Consider the following 25,848-nt stretch of genomic DNA (forward strand, 5'->3'; position numbering starts at 1 on the left):
TTCTTCTATGCATTGATCCTTTAGAGTTGAAGAATTTTACATGTTCAAATTTTAGTATAGAGATTCTAAGGTTCAGACTTTTTGAGGAAGTTTATTCATTGATTTTAGAAGTCATTTATCATGATGCTACCCTACAAATTATTTCATGTCCTTCTCATGTCATGTTTATTTTATTCCCTTAAGTTGGTGCATGCTTAGATACCTCAGATGAGTCTCGGATTTCATAGGTTCCTATGCTCTTATGTTTATGTAAAGGATGATTCCATAGTAGCTCCTAGGACTTGAAGTTTTAATGCGCTTACTCTTACTTCACATCATAATAGTTCAGTAGACTATATGTATGTTCTGAATTTGCATGCTTACGCTAAGATTTACGATTATGTCCATGTTTACTAGTGATGAAGTTTATGTTAAGTGTATGATTAAGCTGACGTCCATGTGTATGTAATGATTGCAGTTGAGTGTGACTAGTGTCCTTAGTCCGGGAGCTCACCAATTTTAAATGGTTGAGTGTGATCGGTGTCCTTAGCCCGGGAGCTCACCAAATCTACGTGGTCGAGTGTGCCGGTGTCCTCAGCCCGTGAGCTTGCCAATTTTACTGGTCGAGTGTGACCGGTGTCTTTAGCCCAGGAGCTCGCCAATTTTATGTGGTCGAGTGCACTACAAGAAAATTAGTCTATGATGACACACGAAAATGTCCTTATAGTATATTTATAGTGACACTAACATTTTGGTGACATCTACCAAAAACACCCTATAAAGTGATGTCGTCTTAGACCCTCCTCGATTTCCTGACATTTTATAATATCATTATACAATATCAATGCTAACATCAAAAGTGTTACAATTTAAAGATATAATGACACTTTATAATGTCAAGAAATATTTTTTTAAGGACATTTATATATCATAATAATGACAAAGCTAAATGTCAACAAAACTCATTTATTATGATATTTATATTTTTTATAAGGACAATAAAAAGTGTCAATAAAGACAATTTATAAAATTATTTTATGTCACCTTAACTAATCTATAATGACATTAATAAATATCATTATAATAATTTATAAATATATTTTAAATGATCATTAATATTTATATAGAATATATAACATGAATTTAATATTTACACATCATCACAATCCATCCACCATTTAGAATAGAAAAAAATTTATAAAATACAGTTTAAAGTGCAAATAGATAATCTAAATTCATCCAACAAATATTTGAGTCAAAGTTACAAATGCAAACTGACGACGAGTTCTTTACATCCAAAACTAACAACACACTACACTCAAAATATTAAGTTTTAGAACTAACAAAGTCTTATAAAATAAAAACTCAACTCGGCAAACCATCTCCAACTGTCATATTGCTTCACAAAAATCCAAGTCCCAATCACCTACAAATACAATGAATAAATTTGTATTACTGAAATAAAACAATGCATACAAAAGTTAATAGAAATAATGATAAAGATTGAATATCATACCAAATGAGAAAATGTAAAGTATCATTTCATATTCACTTAATAGTGATCTTTGCTTACTGTTAATTATAAATGCATTTCATATTTATTTAAAATTATAATTACATGATAAATATAAAAAATCAATAATATTTCAATGAAAAGTAAAAAAATATACCAGATGATAAGACCAAGCTATAATTCAATGAAAGCGTATCCATTTTTTCTGGATCATTAGAATCTTCATGAAGTTGATTTGTTAATTCATTCATTATAGCTTTTATCAAAATATGACATGTTGATATTTATTAAATACACAATGATAATTAAAATAAATCATTTTTGCTACAACATATTTGAAAAGCATAAAATAGCTTACCAATCTTTCTGCTACAATATTACTTGAGGGACTTCCATTAGTATGAGTAAAGCAAGCTTGGACTAATTCAACTCATGATAGAGGGTGTCCCTTTTCTTTTTCCTGCAAATATTCAAGTTCATCCCAATCTAATAAACAAGTTTTCCACCTTCAGTTACTTCAATAAAACTAATCAACAAAAGCTAATAAACATGTACTTGGTATATATCCAAAGAGCATCAAACTTGAAGAAAAATATTATATTAATGTAATCAAAGTTTGAGGCTTATAAGATCCATTGAGTGGCTGTGTAGGCACTCACATGCTCTCTAGTTATAATATAACACTACCTGACTACCATTGGGGTGGTTTTCTTTTCTTTTTTTTAAGGTTCAAATAGCCCTTTTGCTTATGGTTTTTTGTAAAGTTGGAAGAAGTCAGATGGCCACAGTAGTAGCAACAACAAAAAGCAATAGAGGAATAGCAACGGACAGGAGGCAGCAAACATCCAGAGTTGGTGAAGAGAGGTTAGAGTTCATCGCTGTGCTTGTACTTGCCATGCCTATTCCTCTATCTGCTGTCAGTCTCAATAAGAACATAGCACTAGCACTAGGTGGCAGCGACAACCAACAGCTAATGCACCATCTGCTTCATATTAAAAAACCTACATCTACTTCTATTATCTGCTTCCTATTAAAAAACCTGCATCACTTCCATCTGCTTCCATTATATGCTTCCTATTAAAAAACCTGCATCACTTCCTCTTGTTGCTTTTTTACTACCCTCTGCTCAATCCCATACCTCCTGATCTCATCACTGCATCAGGAGAATCCTCTTAATGGATCCCAATGATAAATTCTCTAAAGCATTTAAGATCCACCATACTCATCTCATTTGCTGTAATTCATATACTACATAATATATCACTGACAACAATAAACTTTACTCAATCAATAAAATGCAAAATTTTCTTGAGGTTAATGTGCAAAAGACAAACTCTACCATTTAGAAAGTTTGGGGATACTAAAACTTATATAGAATTATAACGTGAATAAGATGAATTACCAATTTGTGCTGCACTTGAGCAAAAGATGTCCATCTAGTGGTTTGATGCATTATCTTGTGCTTTCTGGTAGTTTTATTTTTTCACACCTTTCCTAGACACATCAAGTGAAGTAAACGAATAATAAATGCAAGTTTTGAGAATTTCATTATGATAAATTGAAATTTGTTTTATCATGAAATAGGTAAAGCATGGAGAACCAATAGGTAGAATTCAAAGTGAAATAAAATTAGAGAACCATATATTTTAGAAAATATATTACATTTCCTAACATGCAGGATTCATTTACTAAAGAAATGATTCATGAAGCAAGGATTCATTTATTGAAACAAGGATTCATGAAGCAAGGATTCTAAGTAACAGATGATGTAAAAGGTTTTAATAACATGCACAAATCAAATTTTATTATTAGTTCTTCAAGTTACTCAGGGATTAGGCAAACTAAGGATATAACTGAAGCATAATTCATGAAGAAACAAGCATCCAAATTGTTAGAAAAAGAGGGAGAAACCTTAGATGAGACGAATGGTGGCTTCAGCGCAGAATGGTGGCTTCGGCGCAGTGCTGAAGAGAGAAGAACTGCGGCTTGTGGAAAAGGGGAGAACTGCGGCAGAGATGGGGCTTAGCAGCGGTAGAGATGAGCGTAGCAGCAGAGACGGGCATAATGGCGGAGATGAGGCACAACCCTAAACTCCGATTTTGCTGTAGAGAGGGAAGTGACAGAGGATATATAGGGTGCAACGGCGGTAGAGATGGGGCGCAGTAATGACAGAGACGGGGCTCGACAGCGGTAGAGACAAGGCACGACGGCGGAGATGGGGCGCAGTGTCGGAGACGAGGCTAGCCCTAAACTCTGATTTCACTGAGGAGAGGGAAGCGGTAGAGGATAAACAGGGCGCAACGGCGGTAGAGATGCGGCACATAGACGGAGACGAGGCGCAACAACAAAGACGATCAAAGGTGCAGCGGTGGAGATGATCGAGGGAGAGCGGCGGTGGAGACGGGGCATGTGCGTTTGGGAAAAGTGTGCAGCGACGATGGAGACGGGGCACGCGCATTTGGGAAAAGTCTATCTCAGCTAGGTTAATTAACATGTACATGATATAAATTAGATTAATTAATTTATTATTTGTCAAAGACATTTTATAAATGTGTCATGATAAAGGGTGTAATCAAATATTATATTTTTATAGTTAATTAATTTTAATAAATGTCGCTATAAAGGATTTATAATGACATTTTATAATAAATGTCGTAAAGAAAATATCCTAATAGATCTTTTTTCTTGTAGTGGTGTGACCGATGTCCTTAGCCTCGGAGTTCACCAAATCTACGTAGTCGAGTGTGACCAGTGTTCTTAGCCCGGGAGCTAACCAAAATTCTATGTGGTTGAGTGTGACCGGTATCCTTAGCCCAGGAGCTCACCAAACTATGTAGTTGAGTGTGACCGGTGACCTTAGCCCTGAAACTCACTAACCCTATGTGATTATGTTGATTCTCATGCTTAGTTATTTACATGCTTATGCTTAAGTTTCTGTTCATCCAAAGTATATACGCTTATGCCATGTAAGTATGTTTATGCCTATGTTTATATACATGCTCATGATTATATTTATTACATGCTTAGTTATTTACATGCTTATGCATATGCGTATGTTTGTATGCTTATGTCAACACTTGTGCTCATGCCCATAATATGTCAGTAAGTATGTCCTAAGTTACCTAGCTTGGGTACCCCGTAGTACACTAGATCATGGGCGCTACCTATTACATAACATGGTTTAGATATGCTGAGTCTCTTGACTCATATATTATTGTTGGTTGCTACTCGGAATACCGTCTTAGTTCCCCTGTACAAAAATTTGTACAAGCATAGAACTATCCTAGCTACCCATGTGCTCTACTAAAGTTAAATTTGGATTGCAAATGATGCTTAACATTATTAATCCAAATTTCCCCTTTAGAAGTTAAACTTGGATTGGGAATAAAACTTAACATTCTTACTCCAAGTTCAACCGATGTGATCTTTCTAAGTTAAACCATATTACAGAAGTTATCAAATATCTATTTCAAGGATTGACTTCCAGGTTAAACTTGGCGAGGCACTAGGCCTTCTTGGGTATGAGATCATCCACCACTTCCTAGACAAAGCCTCAAAAGAAATTGGATATTTAACTTCTTATAGTAAACTAGGTTTAACTATAGAGACCTCAATAGAAATACAATATCGAAACATAAAATCGATAACAAAAATGATAACTTAAACTGATAACCTCTTGTGTTTGGTTTTTCAAGATCTATACAAAAGATGAACTAGTTATGATGCGGAAACTAATAACTAGTTATACCTTTTGTAGCTTATAGACCTCTTGGTCTTCTATTGTATTCCTATCCTTCTCTTGGACGTCGTGTGGGTGACGATCTACCAAGATGAAATCCACCCAAGCCTTCTCTTCTTGCTTCCAAGTTTCGGCCACCAACAACCTCCAAAGGATGATGAGTCTCGGCCACCAACCAATCTCCAAGGGATGCTAGGAAACAATGCCACCTTTCTCTTCTTCTTCTTCAAGTGAAATCCGGCCACCAATGAAGCTCTAAGAGGTAGATGTCGACGGCCACAAAGAAGAAGAAAGGGGAAGAGGAAGGGTCGGCCACAAGGAATAAGAGAGGAAGAATAATATAAGTGTTGTTGGGTGAGGCACCCCCTCCTTCTCTTTTATATTCTTTGGTCTTAGCAAATAAGGAAAGTTTTAAACATAATTAAAACTTCCTTATATTCCTTGCCAATGACTAAAAAGGAAAGTTTTAAACAAAAAATTAAAACTCCCTTTTATACTTGTCATGGTCGGCCATATCTATTGCCCCATACAAGGAAAGTTTTAAATATAAAATTAAAACTTCCTTATTTGTTTCCGGTAAGAAATTTTAATTAAAAAATTTCTTTCTTTAAATCCCTTATTGGTTGTAAAAGGAAAATTATATAAATTAAAATTTTTCTTTTAAAACATGTAGATGGTTACAAAAAAGGAAAGTTTTTTCAAAAATTAAAATCTTCCTTTTAACTACAAATAAGGAAAGATATCTAACCTTTCTCTTAATCCTTTGTAGAAAGCTATAAAAGGAAAGATTTAAAATTTTAAAAACTTTCTTTTAAAATCATGGCTTTCACATAAGGAAAGATTTAAAATTTAAAACCTCCTTTTAATCTTAATGTGGTCGGCCACCCTTGCTTGGGCTCCAAGCTAGGGCTGGCCACAACTTGGCTCCCTTCTTGGTTTGGTTTGGTTGGCCCTAGCTTGGGCTCCAAGCTAGGCTTAGTCGGCCACCAAGAGGTGGGTAAGAAGTTGGGTTATGGTGGATATAAGACTTTATAAATAAGAGACTACAATAGGGACTGAGAGGAGGAATTGGTTTTGGTCTCCCAATGAGCTTGAGCTTCTCGTGTTCGCCCCGAACACTCAACTCAAGTTCATCAATAATATCTCATTCCACTAAAGAGTTATTATTGCACTACCGCACCAATCCCATATTACAATATGGGCTCCTTCTTATTATGAGTACATTAGTCTCCCTGTGTTTAAGATATTGAATGTCCACTAATTAAATAAGTTACTGACAACTCACTTAATTAATATCTAGTTCCAAGAGTAGTACCACTCAACCTTATTATTATGTCGGACTAAGTCCACCTGCAGGGTTTACATGACAATTCTTAAGAGCTCCTTAAGGGGACATCATCAACCTAGATTACTAGGACACAATTTCACTCTATAATCAACAACACACTATATAAATAATAGTATTTCCCAACTTATCGGGCCTATTGATTTAACGAGCTAAATCGCACCCTTTGATAAATTAAAGAAATAAATATTAAATATACGTGCTTATTATTATATCATGATTAAGAAGACGCACTTCCATAATAACAGAGGTTTTGTTCTTTAATATAGTCAATATAAAAGGAAATTACCTCAAATAGTCCTGCTCAATACACTCATAGTGTACTAGTGTAATTTATTAGTCAAGATAAACTAATACCTAATTACACTACAACCACTCCAATGGTTTGTCCCATTCCATCTTGGTTGTGAGCAACTATTTATAATTTATAAGGAACTGATAACATAAACTTCTGTGTGTCTCCTCACACTATGTTATCTACAATATAAATTAAACGGACAACTACATTTAGCATAAATGTAGTCATTTGACCAATGTGATTCTTATTTCAAAATAAATGTTTATACAAAAAATTAGATTTTTAGTATACACTCTAACAATTATAATTTTTTTTCAGAAAATGAGATGAATGAGGTAGGAGGCAATGACTAGTGAGTCAGCTTAGGACCATGGCAGTACAACCCAAAGACCTTTTAATTTAGTTTTCGCATTAGTTAGGTGTTTCCTTTAAAGAATAAATTTTGAACTGCAGTTCGCTAGTAATTTATGTTTTAAGAGCTGTCTATGTATTTTAGTTGAATTAAAAATCATTTTGGGAATTATGTGCAAGTGGTGTCATGTTTATAAAAAAAACTAGGGATGCCTCAGTTGGTATCAGAGTAAAAGTTCCTGGAAGGGTTGTGCCTACTGCCAGTTCCGAGAAGCTCACAAAGTCAAGCCTCAAGTCCTCAAGTATGTAAGTTAAAGCTTTATATCTTACACGTTTATGTAAATATTAAGTTAGAAACTTGATGTAGTATGGATAAGTAGACAAGGCTTAAACTTAAATTAATCTCGTAATGGTTCGACCATTTACAACCATCCGCCTAAGCATTATTACAAAAGGAACAACATAGCGAGAGTTGGATAGTACGACCAACTACATGCCAATCTAATAAGTCTTTTGGTGTTTCCATGCTATAGATATATCCAGATCTAAACACATGTTAACTTCATAGTAGCTTGGGTTGCATGCAAGTATGCCTCCTAGACGTCACAATAGTGGGACCCTAGAAGGGAGGTAAGAGGTAGTACCCCCACCATCGCCTCAAGTGAGCCAGGAGCAAGTGCTTGCAGGAATAAGTCAATTCTTTGCATAGTTTAGTGGGCCTAATGTAGGGTTGAGCTATAGGACGAGGCCAGAGGCAGTTTACGAACATTTTCATAAGATGAACCCGACTGACTTCACTGGAACTACGGACTTGATGGTAGCAGAAAATTAGATCAAGTCTGTTGAGTGTTAGAGTGTATACTAAAAGTCTAGCTTTTTGTAAGAATCACATAGGTCAAATGTCTACATTTATATGCTAAATGTAGTTGTTCAATTAATTTATATTGTAGATAACATGGTGTGTGGTATCACACACAGAAAATCATGTTATCAGTTCCTTATAAATTATAAATAGTTGTTCGCGACTAAGATGGTTAGGAACAAACCATTGGAATAGTCGTAGTGTAATTTGGTATTAGTTTATCTTGACTATAAAATTACACTAGTACACTCTGTGTGTATTGAGCAGGACCATTTGAGGTAGTTTATTTTTATACTAACTGAATAAAAGAATAATACCTCTGTTATTATGGAAGTGTGTGCTCTTAATTCTAATATAATAACAAGCACATATACTTAATATTTATTTCTTTGATTTATCAAAGGGTGTGATTTAGTTCGATAAATCAATAGACCCGATAAGTTGGGAAATGATATTATTTATAATGTGTGTTGTTGATTATAGAAGGAAATTGTGTCCTAGAAATCTAGGTTGACAATGTCCCCAAGAGGAGCTCATAAGGATTGTCATGTTAAACCCTGCAGGTGGACTTAGTCTAACACGATAATAAGGTTGAGTGGTACTACTCTTGGATTAAGAAATTAAGTAAAGTGAGTTGTCAGTAACTCACTTAATTAGTGGACATTCGACATCTTAAACATAGGGAGATTAACACACTCATGATAAGAAAAAGCTCATATAGTAATATGGGATTGGTGCGGTAGTTCAATAATAACTCTTTAGTGGATTGAGTTATTATTGATGAACTCGAGTTGGGTGTTCGGGGTGAACACAGGAAGCTCAAGTTCATCGGGAGACCAAAACCAATTCCTCCTTTGGCCCCTATCGTAGCATCTTATTTATAAACTATTATACCCACCTATACTCATCTTCTTACCTACCTTAAGGTGGTCGGCCAAGCCTAGCTTGGAGCCCAAGCTAGGGCCGGCCAAACCAAGGTGAGTTGATTTACTTAGGTGGTCGACCCTAGCTTGAACCCAAGCTAAGGTGGTGGTCGGCCATAATAAAAAATAAAAGGATTTTATTTTTTAAAATCTTCTCTTATGTAAAAGCTATGGTTTTAAAAGAAAGTTTAAAATTTAAATCTTTCCTTTTATAGCTTTCTACAAAAGATTAAGTGAAAGGTTTGATATCTTTCCTTATTTGTAGTTAAAAGGAATATTTTAATTTTTGAGAAAACTTTCCTTTTTTGTAACCATCCTCATGATTTTAAAAGAGAGTTTTAAAAATTATAAATCTTTTTTTTATAGTTTGCTACAAAAGATTAAGTGAAAGGTTTGATATCTTTCCTTATTTGTAGTTAAAAAGAAGATTTTAATTTTTGATAAAACTTTCCTTTTATGAAACCATCCTCATGATTTTAAAAGAGAGTTTTAAAATTAAATCTTTCCTTTTATAGTTTCTACAAAAGATCAAGAAAAGATTTGATATCTTTCCTTATTTGTAGATTGAAAGAAAGATTTTAATTTTAGAGAAAACTTTCCTTTTTGTAAATCATCCACATGTTTTAATAGAGATATTTTAATTTATAAAAGTTTCCTTTTATAACCAACCATGAAAGGAATTTTTTAAAGAGAAATTTTTATTTTCGGAAACAAATTAGGAAGTTTTACTTTTGTGTTTAAAACTTTTCTTGCTTGGAGAATTAGAGATGGCCGGCCAAATAGAAACAAGAAAGGAAATTTTAATTAAATTTTTCTTTCATTGGCAAAGAGAATAAGGAAGTTTTAATAAAACTTTTCTTATTTGTCAAGACTAAGGAATATAAAAGAGAGGGTAGAGGTGTCTCACCTAATAATAATCTATCTTGTTTGGTTCCTCTCTTCCTTGGATTGGTGGTCGGCCCTCATCTTCTTCCTCTCCTCCTTTTCTTCTTCATTGGTGGCCGGCGGCATCAACCCTCAAGGAGCTTGTTGGTGGCCGGATTTTGCTTGGAGAAGAAGTAGAGAAAGGAGACTTTGTTTCTAGCATCCCTTGGAGCTTGGTGGTGGTGGCCGAACCTCATCTTCTTTTGGAGTTCTTGTGGTGACCGAAACTTGCTTGGAGAAGAAGGAAGCTTAGGTGGATTCTCGTCTCGGTAGATCGTCGTCCACACGACGTCCGAGATAATAAGAGGAATACGATAGAAGATCAAGAGATTGTTGCTTACAAAGAAAGGTATAACTAGTAATTATATTCTGCATCATACTAGTTTTCTTTGTATAGTTTTTGAAATACCAAACACAAGAGACATATGATTCTAGGTTTCAAATTTATGATTCGAGTTTGTGTTCTTTTATTTTTTTTCTGATCTTGTAATTCGATTGTTCTTTTTGGTTAAACCTAGGGTTACTATAAGGAAATTAAATATTGAATTTCGTTAAGAGACTTTGTCGAGGCAGTGGTGGATATTCCCATACCCAAGAAGGCCAAATGTCTCGCCATGTTTGACCTGGGAGCCGATTTTCGAAATAAATATTTAATCGAATTTGTAACATAGGTGGGTTTGGATCAATAATGTTAAGTATCGTTTGCGATCCAAGTCTAAACCTCTAAGAACAGATAAGTTAAATTTGGAATCAATAATGTTAAGTTCTGTTTGCGATTCCATATTTAATTTCTAAAGAACACAATAAGTTATTAGGATAGGTTCATCTTCCGATTCATGGAGTTGGACTGTGCGGATAGGGTGAGGTGCGCCACTTATCTCCTCAAGGACGATGTTCTGCTATGGTAGGAGGGGGTAGTCGTAGGTCTGAACCTAGCTACACTATAATGGGAGGGCTTCAAGGAGGTGTTCTATGTTAAATACTTCACGGAGGACGTGCGATCAAGGTTGACCCAAGAGTTCATTACATTGCGACAAGGTAGATGCACTATTACCGAGTTTGTCAGGAAGTTCGAGTAGGGATGTCACTTCGTGCCCATGATAGCTGACAATCCTAAAGAAAAATTGAGGCACTTCACCGACGGCTTGCGGCCTATCTTATGCCGCGATGTAAGGGTGGTCGACCCTAAAAGTTACGCAGATGCCATAACTAGGGCCCTAAGAGAGAAGCAGGATCAGAAAGACATAGAAGCTGATAGACAGAACAAATGATTGTGCCCTGGAGCCTATCAACAGCCGCCTCAGCTGCGAAACAAGAGGGAAGTTACCGGACCCCGGAAGGGCCAGGAGGAGTGGTCGCAGAAGCAAGTGGATCCAAAGCCTAATGAGCCCCCGATATGCCCGACATGCCAGCGCCCACACTCAGGAGTTTGCTTAAGGGGATCATGCAAATGCTACAAATCTGGGGCTACAGGCCATATGAAAAAGGATTGTCCCCAAACTCGATCGCTCGTACAAGGGAGGATATTCTTGATGTAGGCTAGAGAGGTAGATCTGGACATTTCAAGTAAATCATGAATTTAACATTTGTAATTAAATAGTAGACTTAATTGTTCTTTTTTTTAGAAGGTAGAAGACCATTTCTGATTGAATCGGATTATAAACCTTGTGAATTCCGGACTTTATTATTATTTTTTTAGTTTAATTTAATCACTGTTTATGGCTGGCTTATTCATCATGATAACCCTACAATGACTACATGTTCTTCTATGCATTGATCCTTTAGAGTTGAAGAATTTTACATGCTCAAATTTTAGTATAGAGATTCTAAAGTTCAGACTTTTTGAGGAAGTTTATTCACTGATTTTAGAAGTCATTTATCATGATACTATCTACAAATTATTTCATGTCCTTCTCACATCATGTTTATTTTAGTCCCTTAAGTTTGTCCATGCTTAGATAACTTAGATGAGTCTCGGATTTCATAGGTTCCTATGCTCCTATGTTTATGTAGAGGATGATTCCATGGTAGCTCCTAGGACTTGAAATTTTAATATGTTTACTCTTGCTTCACATCATAATAGTTCAGTAGACTATATGTATGTTATAAATTTGCATGCTTACGTTAAGATTTATGATTATGTCCATATTTAAGTAATGATGAAGCTTATGTTAAGTGCATGATTAAGTTGACGTCCATGTGTATGTAAGGATCGCAGCTGAGTGTAACCAGTGTCCTTAACTTGGGAGCTCACCAATTTTACATGGTTGAGTGTGACCGGTGTCCTTAGCCCGTGAGCTCACCAAATCTACGTGGTCGAGTGTAATCGGTGTCATCAGCTCGGGAGCTCGCCAATTTTATGTGGTCGAGTGTGACAGGTGTCCTTAGCCTAGGAGCTCGCCAATTTTATGTGATCGAGTGTGACCGGTGCCCTTAGCCCGAGAGTTCACTAAACTATGTAGTTGAGTGTGACCGATGACCTTAGCCCGAGAACTCACTAACCCTATGTGATTATGCTAATTTTCATGCTTAGTTATTTACATGTTTATGCTTAAGTTTTTATTCATCCATAGCATATACGTTTATATCATGTAAGTATACTTATGTCTATGTTTATATACATGCTCATGATTATGTCTATTACATGCTTAGTTATTTACATGCTTATATGTATACGTATGTCTGTATGTCTATGTCAACGTCTATGCTCATGCACATAATATGTCAGTAAGTAAGTCCTAAGTTACCTAGCTTGGGTACCCGTACTACATTAGATCATGAGCGCTACCTATTGCATAACACGGTTCGGAATATGCTGAGTCTCTTGACTCACAGATTATAACTTTTTTTTTTCAGAAAATGAGATGGATGAGGCAGGAGGTAATGACCAGTGAGCCAGCTTGGGATCATGGCAGTACAATCCAAAGACCTTCTAGTTTAGTTTTCGCATTAGTTAGATGTTTCCTTTGAAGAATAAATTTTGAACTGCAGTTCGCTAGTAATTTATGTTTTAAAAGTTGTCTATGTATCTTAGTTGAATTAAAAACTTATTTTGGGAATTATGTGCAAGTGGTGTTTGCAACTATATATGTTTATTAAAAAAACTAGGGATGTCATAATTATCTTGTATGATCTGATCCTTCTATTCTTGATATCTAGATTGATCAATGAGACATAGACCGTATCATCCTCTTATCAATTTTTGTGTTTCTTGATCTCTAAATAGATACACTCAAAGTAAATAAGCTCAATATCTTATATTGACTCATTTGTGTATGATCATGCATTTTGTGTCCTACTAATCAAGGGGCTCACAGATATCACTTCCGTTATATGTAAGGAATAGATCTCATCTACATCACTCACATCCCTCCGTATCACTCATGACCCTACTCAAGTGGACCAATTCTAGGCACATCAGTCCCTAGTGGGCTTCCAAGGTAAGCCACACATCTTTAGTTCGGATCCTCTGTCCTGAAATAACTCTATACCCGTGTCCCTTTACTGATTAGACGATCATGACATCTTTAAAATATATACTGTATCTTCGTGATGTACAAAATATTTTTAAAATATAATTTGATCCATCCAATCGATAAAAAAACATGAGACACTATGGGATAAAGATATTTAGACAGAGGATCCCAACTCACATGTACTGATCCCCTGCTCTTAACTAAAAGTGTCAGGAAAGTTTTTTTTTCATTGATGGATGACCGCTCAATCTGACCCTCGTGCAGTATGATCCACGACCGACTGGGGATGGTCAGCCAGCGTTAGCCTTGGCCCTTTGACCGCTAAGATGCTGGTGATGACTGACGTCTGCATTAATAGCCGCAGCGAATTGTGACAACCATACGATAAAAATAACTTCTGCAGCAGCCCTTCGCTTTAACTGAATCCCCAGGCAGATAGCTCAATGTAAGAAAAGCAAGATCTTCCTATGTAATTTATCTTTTACCCAGTGATCCACATTTGCTATGGCAAAGAGGTTGTCCCGCCCTAGCCTACTTAACCGAACCATTCCTGCTGTAATCATTCATGGCTTTGCCTTGGCTGACGATTCATTCAAGAGGATAATAGCCCCCTTCACTCCGACCTATAGAGTTCAATAAGAATAAGAATCCCCGCCGTCTTTATAGATAATAAAGAGTTCGCATACTTGGGAAAAGATGAAGATCGATTGATATCGCTGTCATTGATAATATTCCTTTAATAGACCAGTAGGAAGGAACATTCAACGTGACAAGTTAAAATATATAATTAAAACGACGCCAACACCAACTTAAGCATCTCCAATGGTTTGAATGTTTTTTGGATTTTCGTGTTGCCCCCACAAAAAAGATGAAGTAAATTTCGAACCCAAAATGAAGAGAAAATACAGGGGCTTGGAAAAAAGATCCGTTGTGGATGCACTTAGCAGCCAATTTGAAGAGTAGTCCGCTCAATTGATTGACAGTAAAACCATCAAATCCCAAATTTCCGGATTTATTCAACCAACCCCCATAAACATGACTGACGCTAACATCGGCAACAATGAAGTCATATATCTGGTTCTTTAATAATTCAAAATACGCTTAAACAATTTTGATCAGCAGCTCAATCCAACACAATTTTTATCTCTGAATGCTCAATCCGACAAAATCTAGATTTTTCTGGGGTCAGACATATACATGGCGCTCAGATCACAACAGAATATGATATCTTGCACCCGAATCTTGCAAATAGCATTGTTCTTTAATTGTTTTGAACAAGCAATAACAGCAACCAATTTACTAGCAATCCAAGGCCACAAACCATCATTTTTCATCCACAATTTTACATTACAAGCAATCACCATCTGTGAAAATTGACTCACCATCTGTGAAAATAGACGCAAGACTCGACTATAGATAGCAGTCTGATCCATCTCATATAGCTGTACAGTATTCATAGACGCAAGACTCAACTATTGATAGCAGTCAGATCCATCTCATATAGCTGTACAGTATTCACTTCCCCATTAGAGATGAGATGATACAACTAATGGATTAGACATCATACGACTTAGGTAATCAGGCAAAGTGATAAAGCTTAGAGCTGAAAATGACAGTAATATTCTTCACCAAAATTATGAATATTGCTGTATTAGAGTTTGAACATTGCAGAAAAACAGGTTGTCTGCTCCTAATCCCAGTATATTCATCAGAATTTGGATTTTACATAGTACAAATTGTAGCATCAAATCAAGTCTGCTTCCTTTGTGATTCTAATCAAGCAAAAACAATCTTAAGCATCTCCAAATTCATTACAAGAATATAAAGATTCATGATGGCAAATGAATCTTTATATTCTTGTAATGAATTTGGAATATAAAGATTCATTTGCCATCATGAATCTTTATATTCTTAAAGATTCATGACACAACAAAGAGTGGGTATGAATTATAGATACTATAATAAAATAAACAGATGGAATATTTACATGGTGGGTGCGTCACATTTTAAAGACTAATTTAGCTATCCAGTAGTGTATATACCACAAGGGATTTTGTAAACAAAAACTACAATACCAGCAAAACTGTAGGAATAAGTCAAGTTCCATGTCCCAGCCTGGGGACAAACATGCATAGGCAAGGATAATAAGGGACTCACCAACAAAGCACACAGTATCTCATAAGTTGGAACTCACCACAACGATTTCAACATTGAATATTCTTTTTGGTTTGACTTCTTTAAAATGCCTGCACCATGAGACACAAATTAACAAATAAGTACCTTTCATTGTAATAATTTGAAAGTAAAAAATGAACACTCAAATATTGAATTATATGATCCAAAAGTATTTTTGCAGATATGAAGATATATAACATCATTGGTCACTAAGATGATGATCTTTACTTTCTAGTATTAAACTGAAGTTTGAAGGATCGAAGCAAATAAAGCTACTGCAACTCAAGTTTAGCCTGAGTATTATTGCGTGAAAGAACCAAGGATGGAGTAATCATGAATCAAGTGGTCTTAAGATGAGTTAATGATCTGAAGTGATCGTAATTAAAGTTCTGGAAACACAAACCACATCATTTCCAGGACAGCTCCTAGAATTTTCAGGATTAGCAGTAGCAGCAGCTTCTTTAGTTCCTTCACCAGCTATTCTTTCATCAGAAGCAGATGGACTTTCTTCAACTAGAGAATTTAATGTTCTATGGTTCATCCTTTGGACCTCCTCATGAGTATAGATGAAGATCTTGCGGACCATATTGCAGAATTCACTACAATCAAAATCAAATCAGCTTACTCATATTAAAAGCTCTGCCAAACTGCAGAACATAAGAGTTAAAACACACTTACTGCCAGGGGTCATCTCCCACAAGCATCATATCACCTTCATTATCAGTGTACACAACCAGCCAAGTTTTGTTAGCAGCCACTAAGGCACCCTCAAAACCAAACATTTGATCAAGTTCTGCGACAAGTTCTTCATAACCATTGAACTTAGTGAGATCCACAGATCTGACAAGAGCAATACCTTGTTTATGCACCTGAAGAATAGAACACTGGTCAAAATCTTCTCTAGCAGTATAACAATGGAGGTTTGATCCTCCCAGACACTTGTAACTTGTATCTGACAATTTCCAGAAACATAAATAGATGGCTATGACATCTGTTTGGATTACTTTGTAGGATGTAGTAATGATACTACATATTGACTTTAGTAATTTTGTACATATGACTTCCTCTAAACTTTCCCTTCAGTGGGGTACCCTTCAGTGGGGTACAGTTAAAATTCTACACCAATCATCAAACCATAAATATAGTTCGATGAGTCCTCTCGGGACGGTCTAATGGCTAGCACATAAGGTGTTGTCATCATGAAGTCTAGGGTTCGAATCTCAGCAACGCCGAGATAAATGCCTCCCTTATGTGCTAGTCACTATTCTAAAGGCTAGTAGCCGCCCGTGATTTACCTCCTCCGTGTTGGCCCTGGACGGGTTGGCAAGGGCGATAGAGGCAAGCGTATTCGTCTTTTGCCATCATAAATATAGTTCGATGAAACAAATTGATTGAGGAAATCTAACAAACAGCTGTAAAACTTTCTAGTTATAAAATAACTTTATCTTGGTTTAAATGCTCAATATCCACAATAAGGGGAGGAAAATCTGAATCCCAAACTCTATGGTTGAAAATAAGGATAAACAAGAAAGAAATTCTTCAAACATCATCCCTTGAAGGCTTAACAACATGACAATTCCAGGTCATAATAAACTCATTAAAACCAAAAAATGTCAAAAGAAAGCATTGTCACAGTAAACAAAATCAAAGGCAAGTAATGACAGAAAATAAAGGAAGAAACCTTTGTGCAACTCCGAGTTGAACCACCTTGCACTTTGTCCTGGTTATCTTTAGAAGCAAGTGGACAAAGTGGAACCAACTTCTCTGAAATGAAATTTGTCAATGAGCTACCAATAATTTTATCGGAAATGGGAAAATCTGATTGTTTATTAGCCTCTAAGCCAAGTGATGGAGGATGGACACATGGGAACAGAACATCAGCAGACTTACTCTGTGGTACAGCTGATTCAGATATCAGTGGACTGTTGTTTAGATTAAACCCAAATAGCTTATAACCTCTAGTCCCTTGGGGCTTTGTTACCTCATTTTGTGACAGTACAAAAGGTTGAGGTTTGATGGCCCTAGAATGAGGCCAGTTATCTAGTCTAGAATCTAATGAACATCTTCAGTTTATATTGATCACTAACAGAACCAAGAAGTTCTGTACCACCTTCAAGTCATATGATTCCAATTTTCTGGTAGGACATTTCACCAACTTGTGCACTTGCCTTCAAATTGCATTCAGGCATACTAGAATTTGAATATGTAGGCATCAAAGACCAAGATCCGGGTGAATGTTCTTGTTTGGCCGCTTGATCTTGGAAATGACTCTTATAGAGGTTTTTATCACTTGAAGTGTGCTCATAAAATGATGGAAACCCACATGAATCAAGAGGCTGGAATCCTGAACAAGTTTGCTGATGCCTGTTTACATGCATTAAGCTGTCTGATCCAAATCTTCTGTGAGCAGAAACCTCATTTTTCTCTCCCTCATATGCTGACCACATCATGTGTTTTGGAGCTTTATTTGACTCATTCACATCAGTGAAGCTACTTCCCAAGATCATCCCTTCTTGAACTTGCAAGACCCTTGGTGCTCTATGTGATTGGGAAGGGTCTACAGTAACTTTGGAAGTTCCTGAAGAGAAAAAATAATATCAAATATACACTAAATCACGCCGAGTAACATTAAAATATGTACAAGGCATAATACCTTCTTTTTTAAGAGAAGTGTCAGCTGAATAGGGAAAGGTTGAATTTCGTGGCTTTTTTGGTCGCGGCATTTGTAGAGGATTAAGAGGTGGCGGTGTAAGAGCAGGCTCAATTTTCCATGGAGAAACCCTCTTCGGGCGAGGAATACAAGATGTTTCATCCCAGCGCACCTGAAAATCAAAGAACAGTATGATTCAATCTAGCCTGAGGAATAATAACTAAATATATAACTACCAAGCTACCTTGAGGCATTTCCATTTAGAACCAGGCCACCTGTCAGCATCAGCCTCACCTATCCCGACAATAGTTCCGGTGAACCTTTTTGGCATAAAAAATTCCACATATCAAAAGATATTTTACATCTACAGCAAAAATTTCTATAATAAATTTGTGGAAACTTGACAAAATGTATGAGCTCCTCATACCTTTGCTCTGGTGCCTCTTCACCTTCAAATCTCATTTTGAACCTCATCCCAATAGAAGGATTGCTCTTAATAGAATCCATATATTCATCAAAGGGAACAATAAATTCGGATGGACTAGTCCTGTTAAAATAATTACAAATGTATGAATAAATGAAGGAGTCAATTCCAACCCGCTAAACTATGGTTACTAGTTTTAGCTAGAAATAGTAACTATTCAACACTAAGAAACAAAGAAATAAATTAAGACAGGTTAATTTCCCTAAGACACATAGGATGTTACAAGAAAATCAAATAGGTTTGTCACCTTGGTTTGTAGTAAACAGTAAACATGGTGCCTGTGTTGACAGCATGCCATGCTGTTGCAAGGACACCAAGGTGCATACTGTGACTTGATATAACTGATGATGGAACATTGGCCAGCTGTCGCATTGCTCGTCTTACTCCAACACGAAGTTCCCTATTCTCCCCTCTGTTAGTAAGGTAACGATCATTGTTTGCAGTATATTAAAATTGGATCAAACATGATTAGCGGAGATAAATAAAGAAAAACCTTAGAAATATAAAGGCATCTCCAGCAACAAGCCTCTTCGAACTTACAAAGACACTCCAACCACTTTGAAGTAAATGTCTGCATGGCTGACCTATTTCATACAACATGAAGCAGATTATGAAGTGAGGAAGGTAAACAACACACAAATAAAGCAGAAGGGGGCAACATCGCAGATGGACAAGTTAAAAGGAATGCATCTATCTTTTAAGTGTATGTGTCAATAAATGGTGACAATGTTTGAGCAATGTCATTATACTAGAAGGATCACCGAAAAAGAAACACATCAACACAAGAGAATGGGATTTCACCAGCACAGTAAAGGTCCTAATCTGCAAATATTTAAATGAGACCTACTGAATCAAGTGAGAATGGCTCTTTGGGTAAATACATGAACGCCCATGCGGCTACTCAAAACTGAAGAGTAAGAGCCACAAGCCTAAAATCTATGAACAGTTGAAGACTCAGCAAAAAAGTTCATGTCAACTCCATCTGCAGCAAAGCATACAATTTATTAACTTTTATTACCCCGAAAGATGTGGCGGAAACGCCACTCCACTCCATGTAAATCCTTTGCCACCAGTTCTTGACTTGGTGGTTGCCGGCTCATATCCTGATCACCAACAACTAATAAAGAGGTAGCAAAGAAATTAGATGAACATGAAAAAAGAAAGTTTCAAACTTACCAGTGGAGGGAGGCACTCATCCGCATGACGTCGTAGCACTGAGAACCCACCATGTGTGCTCGTATCTGATGCAGTCAGTGTTTTGCAGAAAGAATACACATGAGGTCGTGGCTTTGGAGATGGGACCGCTTCCTTCTCTACTGTGTTCTCATCTTGCTGAAGCAACATTCATAAAGTACACATAACAAAAATACCACACTTTATCTTCATAGGCTACAACAAAACGCATGCAAACTATCCATGAACAGCCAAATGTGTTTGTTTTGGAAAACTACCTTATCTGGGAGCAATGTCACCTGAGCATACACCTCGTCTGTATCTGGCTCAGCCTATCATGATAAACCACAATGGCAAGATTAATAAGAAGAAAAGAAAGAAGTCGTTACCCCTTTAGCTGATAACAAACAAGAACGAACTCCCCGAGAACACCTTCAGTTGAACATTCATCACACGGCAAAGGATCTTCCATGGGAGGTTGTAAAGCGGCATCTGCTGGTCAGAAACCTGATTCGTCGACCCCTCCACCTAAGACGCGGCAGTAGACGAGCAAACAATAAACACAAGAACATTGACGACAGTGAAAGTAATCTCAGAGGACCAAAAGGAGAAACCCTAGAAATTCGAAATTTAGAAGGAAATTTAGCAAATTTTAAGCTGCTAAGGATATTTCCCTTGGTACCTGCTCAATATGTCCCTGAGGGAAGTAAAAGACCTTCTCCCCAACTCTAGGAATCGTCACTAAAGGACCGGCACAAGCGAGCCATAGCTCAGTGTACAGAGCGTCCTCCGATTCTGGAACACAAATAGGACAGAATCAAAACCAAAATCAATTTCATGGAACACTGCCTCAGATCGGCGATGAAACTCACCTTTAACACGGAGGGGCTCGTTGGCGAAGCCCAAGCTTTCATTCGCATCGGCTACGCCGACGTTCGCGCCATCACGCGGCTCGCTACACCCGGACGAAAAGCTCTGCACTTGTCCCCCACAGCTACCCTTGACCGACACGTCCGACGACGCCATCAGCACCCCGGAGGACGTAAGCTCCACGACTTCCTACCCACCGCCGATCCAGCTAAAATAACCCATCCAAAACCCTAAACCGAATCCATAGCCAATTCTCAGAGCCTCAGATAGTGGAGGACTATGGAGACGATGGAATCGAACAGCATCACAACAAATCCACAAAAATCTCTCTCCCAGCTGCCTTCTTGCTAATTCTCCTCCGGTCACTTCTCAACCTCCCCCACGCCGTCCATCGCACTTTATCGATTATCACCCGCTATTACCCTTCTTCGTTTGATCGGAGAGAGCAGCGGAAATGCGAGGACAGAGGGAGGGTTCGCAGTGTTGTCGACCGTGGCAGCTTCCTAGGATCCTATACAGCTCGCACGGCATAAACCAAACTTGCAGAGGCACGTCGTTGGCGGGATCCACAGTCTTAAAAGATGAAACATTGCAATTCGAAGATTCCGTATAGAGCATGCTCTGGGCGAGATCCCAACTCTCGGCTTAACTCGGGTCAAAATCCCGGAGCAATCAGTTCAACCACGGTCCGCTCGCGACGAGGTCCGGCTCGCCGGGACACCGTTAAATAAGTCCCTTTGCTAAAACGTAGAGGCGGTGACCCTTTCCGTTTCGCGCTGCGAGAGCGCCCATGTCGTGCTATAAACAGACATCATACCTAAAATTAAAAATGAAAATAAAACCGTTTTTCCCCCTCCTAACTATATTAAATAAGGTAACCTTTATTTTTAATTCGCTAGCCGTGCTCCCGTGGTCCCAGCCTCCGAGTTGGACACTTTTCAATCACTAATTGACTGACGACTGACCACGCTAGCGTGCCATAATGAAGCGGTGTTGTTTCGGAGCGGTGACCGCACCCACTCGAACAAGTCCGTAACGCCTCTGGCCACGTTTCGGTGCGCTACTCGTCCGCAGTAACGGCCTCGCCTCCTTCCTCCCGGCTGGATTTGACTATGCTCGTTCGAACAACATACTGTCCAAGCAGCCACATGTCACGTTCCCGTTCAGCTACTCCGTAACGGTGAATGTAGTTCGCTGTGGGTTTTAGGTTCCTGATGCAAGCGCGCGGCTCAATAATTTAGGTCGCGACGACCAACGACGTAGCAAAAAACTGGCACGTAACTCATGGCAGCTGAAGCGTCAGGAGAAACTCCTAACATGGAGATGGATATCGAGATAGCATCTCGATCGACCGAGCTGTGAGTAACGAAAAACTTGGAGTAAATTGTAAATTTGGCTGGCGGTAGAAAAGTTGGCACTGGATAATTAACATTAATAATGTTAATAATAACATATATTATTTTTATAAAAAATGATAATCGATGATGGTGGTAGAATCGAAATAGGCCTAGCAACTGCAGTCGGAGGACTTCGCTCATCGAGGGGCGGGTCCCATTCATGCCCTTCCTTGGCCGACAGCTCTCACGCATTGGCTAAACCAGAATGGGCCCCACATCGTTGCATATCACGGATCTGGTCCCACTTGCTACCCAACCAAAGTATTTACCAGGGTTAAAATCTAACCAAACCACTTCAGCTGTGGACCGGGTTAAATCAAATGTGAGGCGTCATGAGCCAGGAGGCTTTACGCACCAATACGCACCTACTTCCCATTGCAAGGCAAGGGGTCCCGCTCAGGGCTCTGTGCGGTGATCTGTCTGAAAATTAAAGTGATGGCATATTAATATGATGATTTAATAGAGCATCTGTAATATAAATATTATTAGGGTGTTATAATATTTCTTTGCTATTCAAAGCATTGCAAAGGAGGGTGTTATATTTCAAAGTGTTCAAGTAAAGGTGGGGTGGGACGATGCTGGTCCACCTCATGTTTAATTTTTTTTTCTTTTACTTTTAGTTATGGAAAAAGTTATAAATTTTAAAATTTAAAATTGAGATAGGTAAAACATAACATTTATAATTTAAATTTGAAAAATAGTAAAATTATTTTTTAAGTAATAAAAATAAGATTATTATTAAAAATAATAATAATTTAAATTTTTAAATATATTTAAAATGTATTTATTTAATATGATATAATTTTAAGATAATTGAGTAGAATGTGGGACTCATAAATAATGATTGTTAATGTTAAAAGGAATGTGAGAGAAAGAGATATGTTATTATAACGGTGATGTGGCAGTGAATCCCGTGCTTTTTGATGAGGTGGTGGATGTTATAATAATAATAATGCATTATGAAAGCTCTTATTGACTGAGAGAAAATTTTTCATTTCACGAAGAGGCTTCCTTTCGATCTTGTGCACACTCAGATGAGCTAACAAAATGTCAGTGCCCAAAAATTAAGGGAGGAGTCCCTGACGAAGGCGTTAATCTCTCCATGTTTAAAATATCGTATGCCCGTTAATTAAATAAGTAACTGACAACCCAATTAATTAACATCTTAGTCCAAGGGTAGTACCACTCAACTTTATTATCATACCGGACTAAGTCCACTTGCAGGATTTACATGATAATCCTTATGAGCTCCTCAAGGGGGCATCATCAACCTAAATAATTAGAACATAGTTTCTTTTTATAATCAACAACACACCATATAAATAATACTATCTCTCAACTCATCGGGTATATTGATTTAACGAATAAATCTCACCCATTGATAACTTAAAGAAATAAATACTAAGTATGCATGCTTGTTATTACATAGGGATTAAGAGGACGCACATCCATAATAACAGAAATTTTGTTCTTTTATGTTGTCAGTATAAATCGAACAACCTCAAATGGTCCTGCTCAATACACAAATAGTGTACTAGTGTAATTTTATAGTCAAGACAGACTAATACCAAATACACTACAATCATTCCAATGGTTTGTCCCAATCCATCTTGGTTGTGAGCTACTATTTATAATTTATAAGGAACCGATAACATAATCTTCTATGTGGCACCACACACTATGTTATTTACAATATAAATTAAATGGACAACTGTATATAAATATAAAATGCAAACATTTAACCAAAGTGATTCTTATTTCAAAAACATTTCAAAACAGATGTTCATACAAAAGCTCAGCTTATAGTATACATCCCAACAATCTCCCACTTATACTAAAAGACTATGCTATCATAAATACTGTCATACATCTGATTCTCATCCCCTCAACATGTCTATCAAAAGTTCTCGCCTGAACGGCCTTAATGAAAGGATCTGTCAGGTTATCTACTGATGTAATCTTGGTGACAACAACCTCCCCTCGTTTTACGATGTCTAGTATCAGACGGTACTTGCGCTCAATGTGTTTACTTGCCTTATAGGCTCGTGGTTCCTTCAAGTTTGCTACTGCACCACTGTTTGTTGGTTAGTCCTAGGAAAATCGTACCGGTTCCACTGTACAAAAATTTTATACAAGTGTCGAACATTTCCTTAAATAACCTATTGTGTTCTTTAGAAGTTAAATTAGGAATCACAGACGGAACTTAACATCATTGATTCCAAATTTAACTTATCTGTTCTTAATGGTTTAGATTTGGATCGCAAGCGGAACTTAACACTATTGATCCAAATCCACCTATGTTATAAATTCCATTAAATATTAATTTCCAAAATTAGCTTCCAGGACTGCATGGCGAGGCACATACCCTTCTTGGATATGGGAGCAACCACCACCGCCTAGACAAAGACTTTTAAGGAAAGCTAATATTTAATTTCCTTAAATAACTCTAAGTTTAACCAAAAAGAACAATCGAATCACAAATTCGAAAAATAAAACAAAAGAAACACAAATTCGAAACAAATCTGAAAACTCTAGAATCATATGTCTCTTGTGTTTGGTATTTCCAAAAATAACTATACAAAGAAAACTAGTATGATGCGGAAAACAATTACTAGTTATACCTTTCTTTGTAAGCAAATAACCTCTTGATCTCCTACCGTATTCCTCTTCTTATCTCGGACGTTGTGTGGGCAACGATCTACCGAGATGAGAACCACCCAAGCCTTCACCTTTCTTCCAAGTTTCGGCCACCATCTTTTCTTCAAAGGATGAAGAACTTAAACCACCAACCAATCTCCAAGGGATGCTAGGAAACAAAGCCTTCTTCTTCTTCTTCTTCCTCAAGTAAAATCCGGCCACCAACCAAGCTCCTAGAGAAGTTGCCGCCGGCCACAAGAAGAAGAGAAGAGGGAGAAGCTAGGGCCGGCCACCAAGGAGGAAAAGAGAGGAAGAATAGAATAGAGTCGTTAGCCATGAAGGCACCTCTACCCCCTCTTTTATAATCCTTGGTCTTGGCAAATAAGGAAATTTAAATAAAAAACTTCCTTAATTCTTTTACCATGAAAAGGAAAATTTATTTAATTAAAAATAATTTTCTCTTCTCACATTACATGGCCGACCACATTAAAGCTATAAACAAGGAGAGTTTTAATTAATTAAAACTTCCTAATTTGTCTCCGGAAATTTATAAAAAATTTCTCTAATAATTTTTCCCTTCATGGTGGATTATAAAAAGAAATTTTATAAATTAAAATTATTCTTTTAAATATGTGGATAATTTCCAAAAAGGAAAGTTATCTAAAAAATTAAAATCTCCTTTTAATCTACAAATAAGGAAAGATATTAAATCTTTTCTTAATCTCTTGTAGAAACTTTTAAAAGAGATATTTAATTTTTAAACTCTCTTTTAAATCATGAACATGGTTAAAAAAGGAAAGTTTTCTTAAAATTAAAATCCTCCTTTCAATCTACAAATAAGGAAAGATTTCAAATCTTTTCTTAATATTTTGTAGAAAGCTATAAAAGGGAAGATTTAAATTTCAAACTCTCTTTTAAAACCATGATATCCACATAAGAAATAATTTTAATAAAAATCCCTTTTTATTTTCTTGTGGCCGGCCACCTAAGCTTGGGACCCAAGCTTTGGCCGGCCACCTAAATGTTGGTGCAACCTTAGGTCAAGGTTGACC

At 37.0% G+C, this 25,848-nt stretch overlaps 1 protein-coding gene and 1 long non-coding RNA gene across 2 annotated transcripts; both read right to left on the bottom strand.

Annotated features, from left to right (window-relative positions):
- Positions 1–1,173: 1,173 nt before the first annotated feature.
- LOC121980454 lies at positions 1,174–3,968 on the bottom strand. The gene is made up of 4 exons (XR_006111537.1): positions 3,404–3,968; positions 2,895–2,986; positions 1,851–1,952; positions 1,174–1,405 (listed from the first exon to the last, which is right to left on the bottom strand). It is a non-coding gene; the product is annotated as an uncharacterized LOC121980454 (long non-coding RNA).
- Positions 3,969–15,347: 11,379 nt separating this feature from the next.
- LOC121979538 (auxin response factor 2A-like) lies at positions 15,348–21,284 on the bottom strand. Its single transcript, XM_042531527.1, has 16 exons — positions 20,765–21,284; positions 20,575–20,687; positions 20,325–20,420; positions 20,171–20,224; positions 19,896–20,051; positions 19,738–19,822; positions 19,213–19,303; positions 18,967–19,131; positions 18,663–18,782; positions 18,480–18,555; positions 18,239–18,407; positions 17,705–18,163; positions 17,267–17,637; positions 16,264–16,454; positions 15,989–16,184; positions 15,348–15,656 (listed from the first exon to the last, which is right to left on the bottom strand). The coding sequence occupies exons 1-16, from the start codon at positions 20,916–20,918 to the stop codon at positions 15,648–15,650; spliced, it is 2,505 nt and encodes an 834-aa protein (XP_042387461.1). The 5' UTR covers positions 20,919–21,284; the 3' UTR covers positions 15,348–15,647.
- Between the last annotated feature and the right edge of the window lie 4,564 nt (positions 21,285–25,848).

Source organism: Zingiber officinale, chromosome 5A, assembly GCF_018446385.1.
Source record: "Zingiber officinale cultivar Zhangliang chromosome 5A, Zo_v1.1, whole genome shotgun sequence".
Taxonomy (NCBI): Eukaryota; Viridiplantae; Streptophyta; class Magnoliopsida; order Zingiberales; family Zingiberaceae; genus Zingiber; species Zingiber officinale.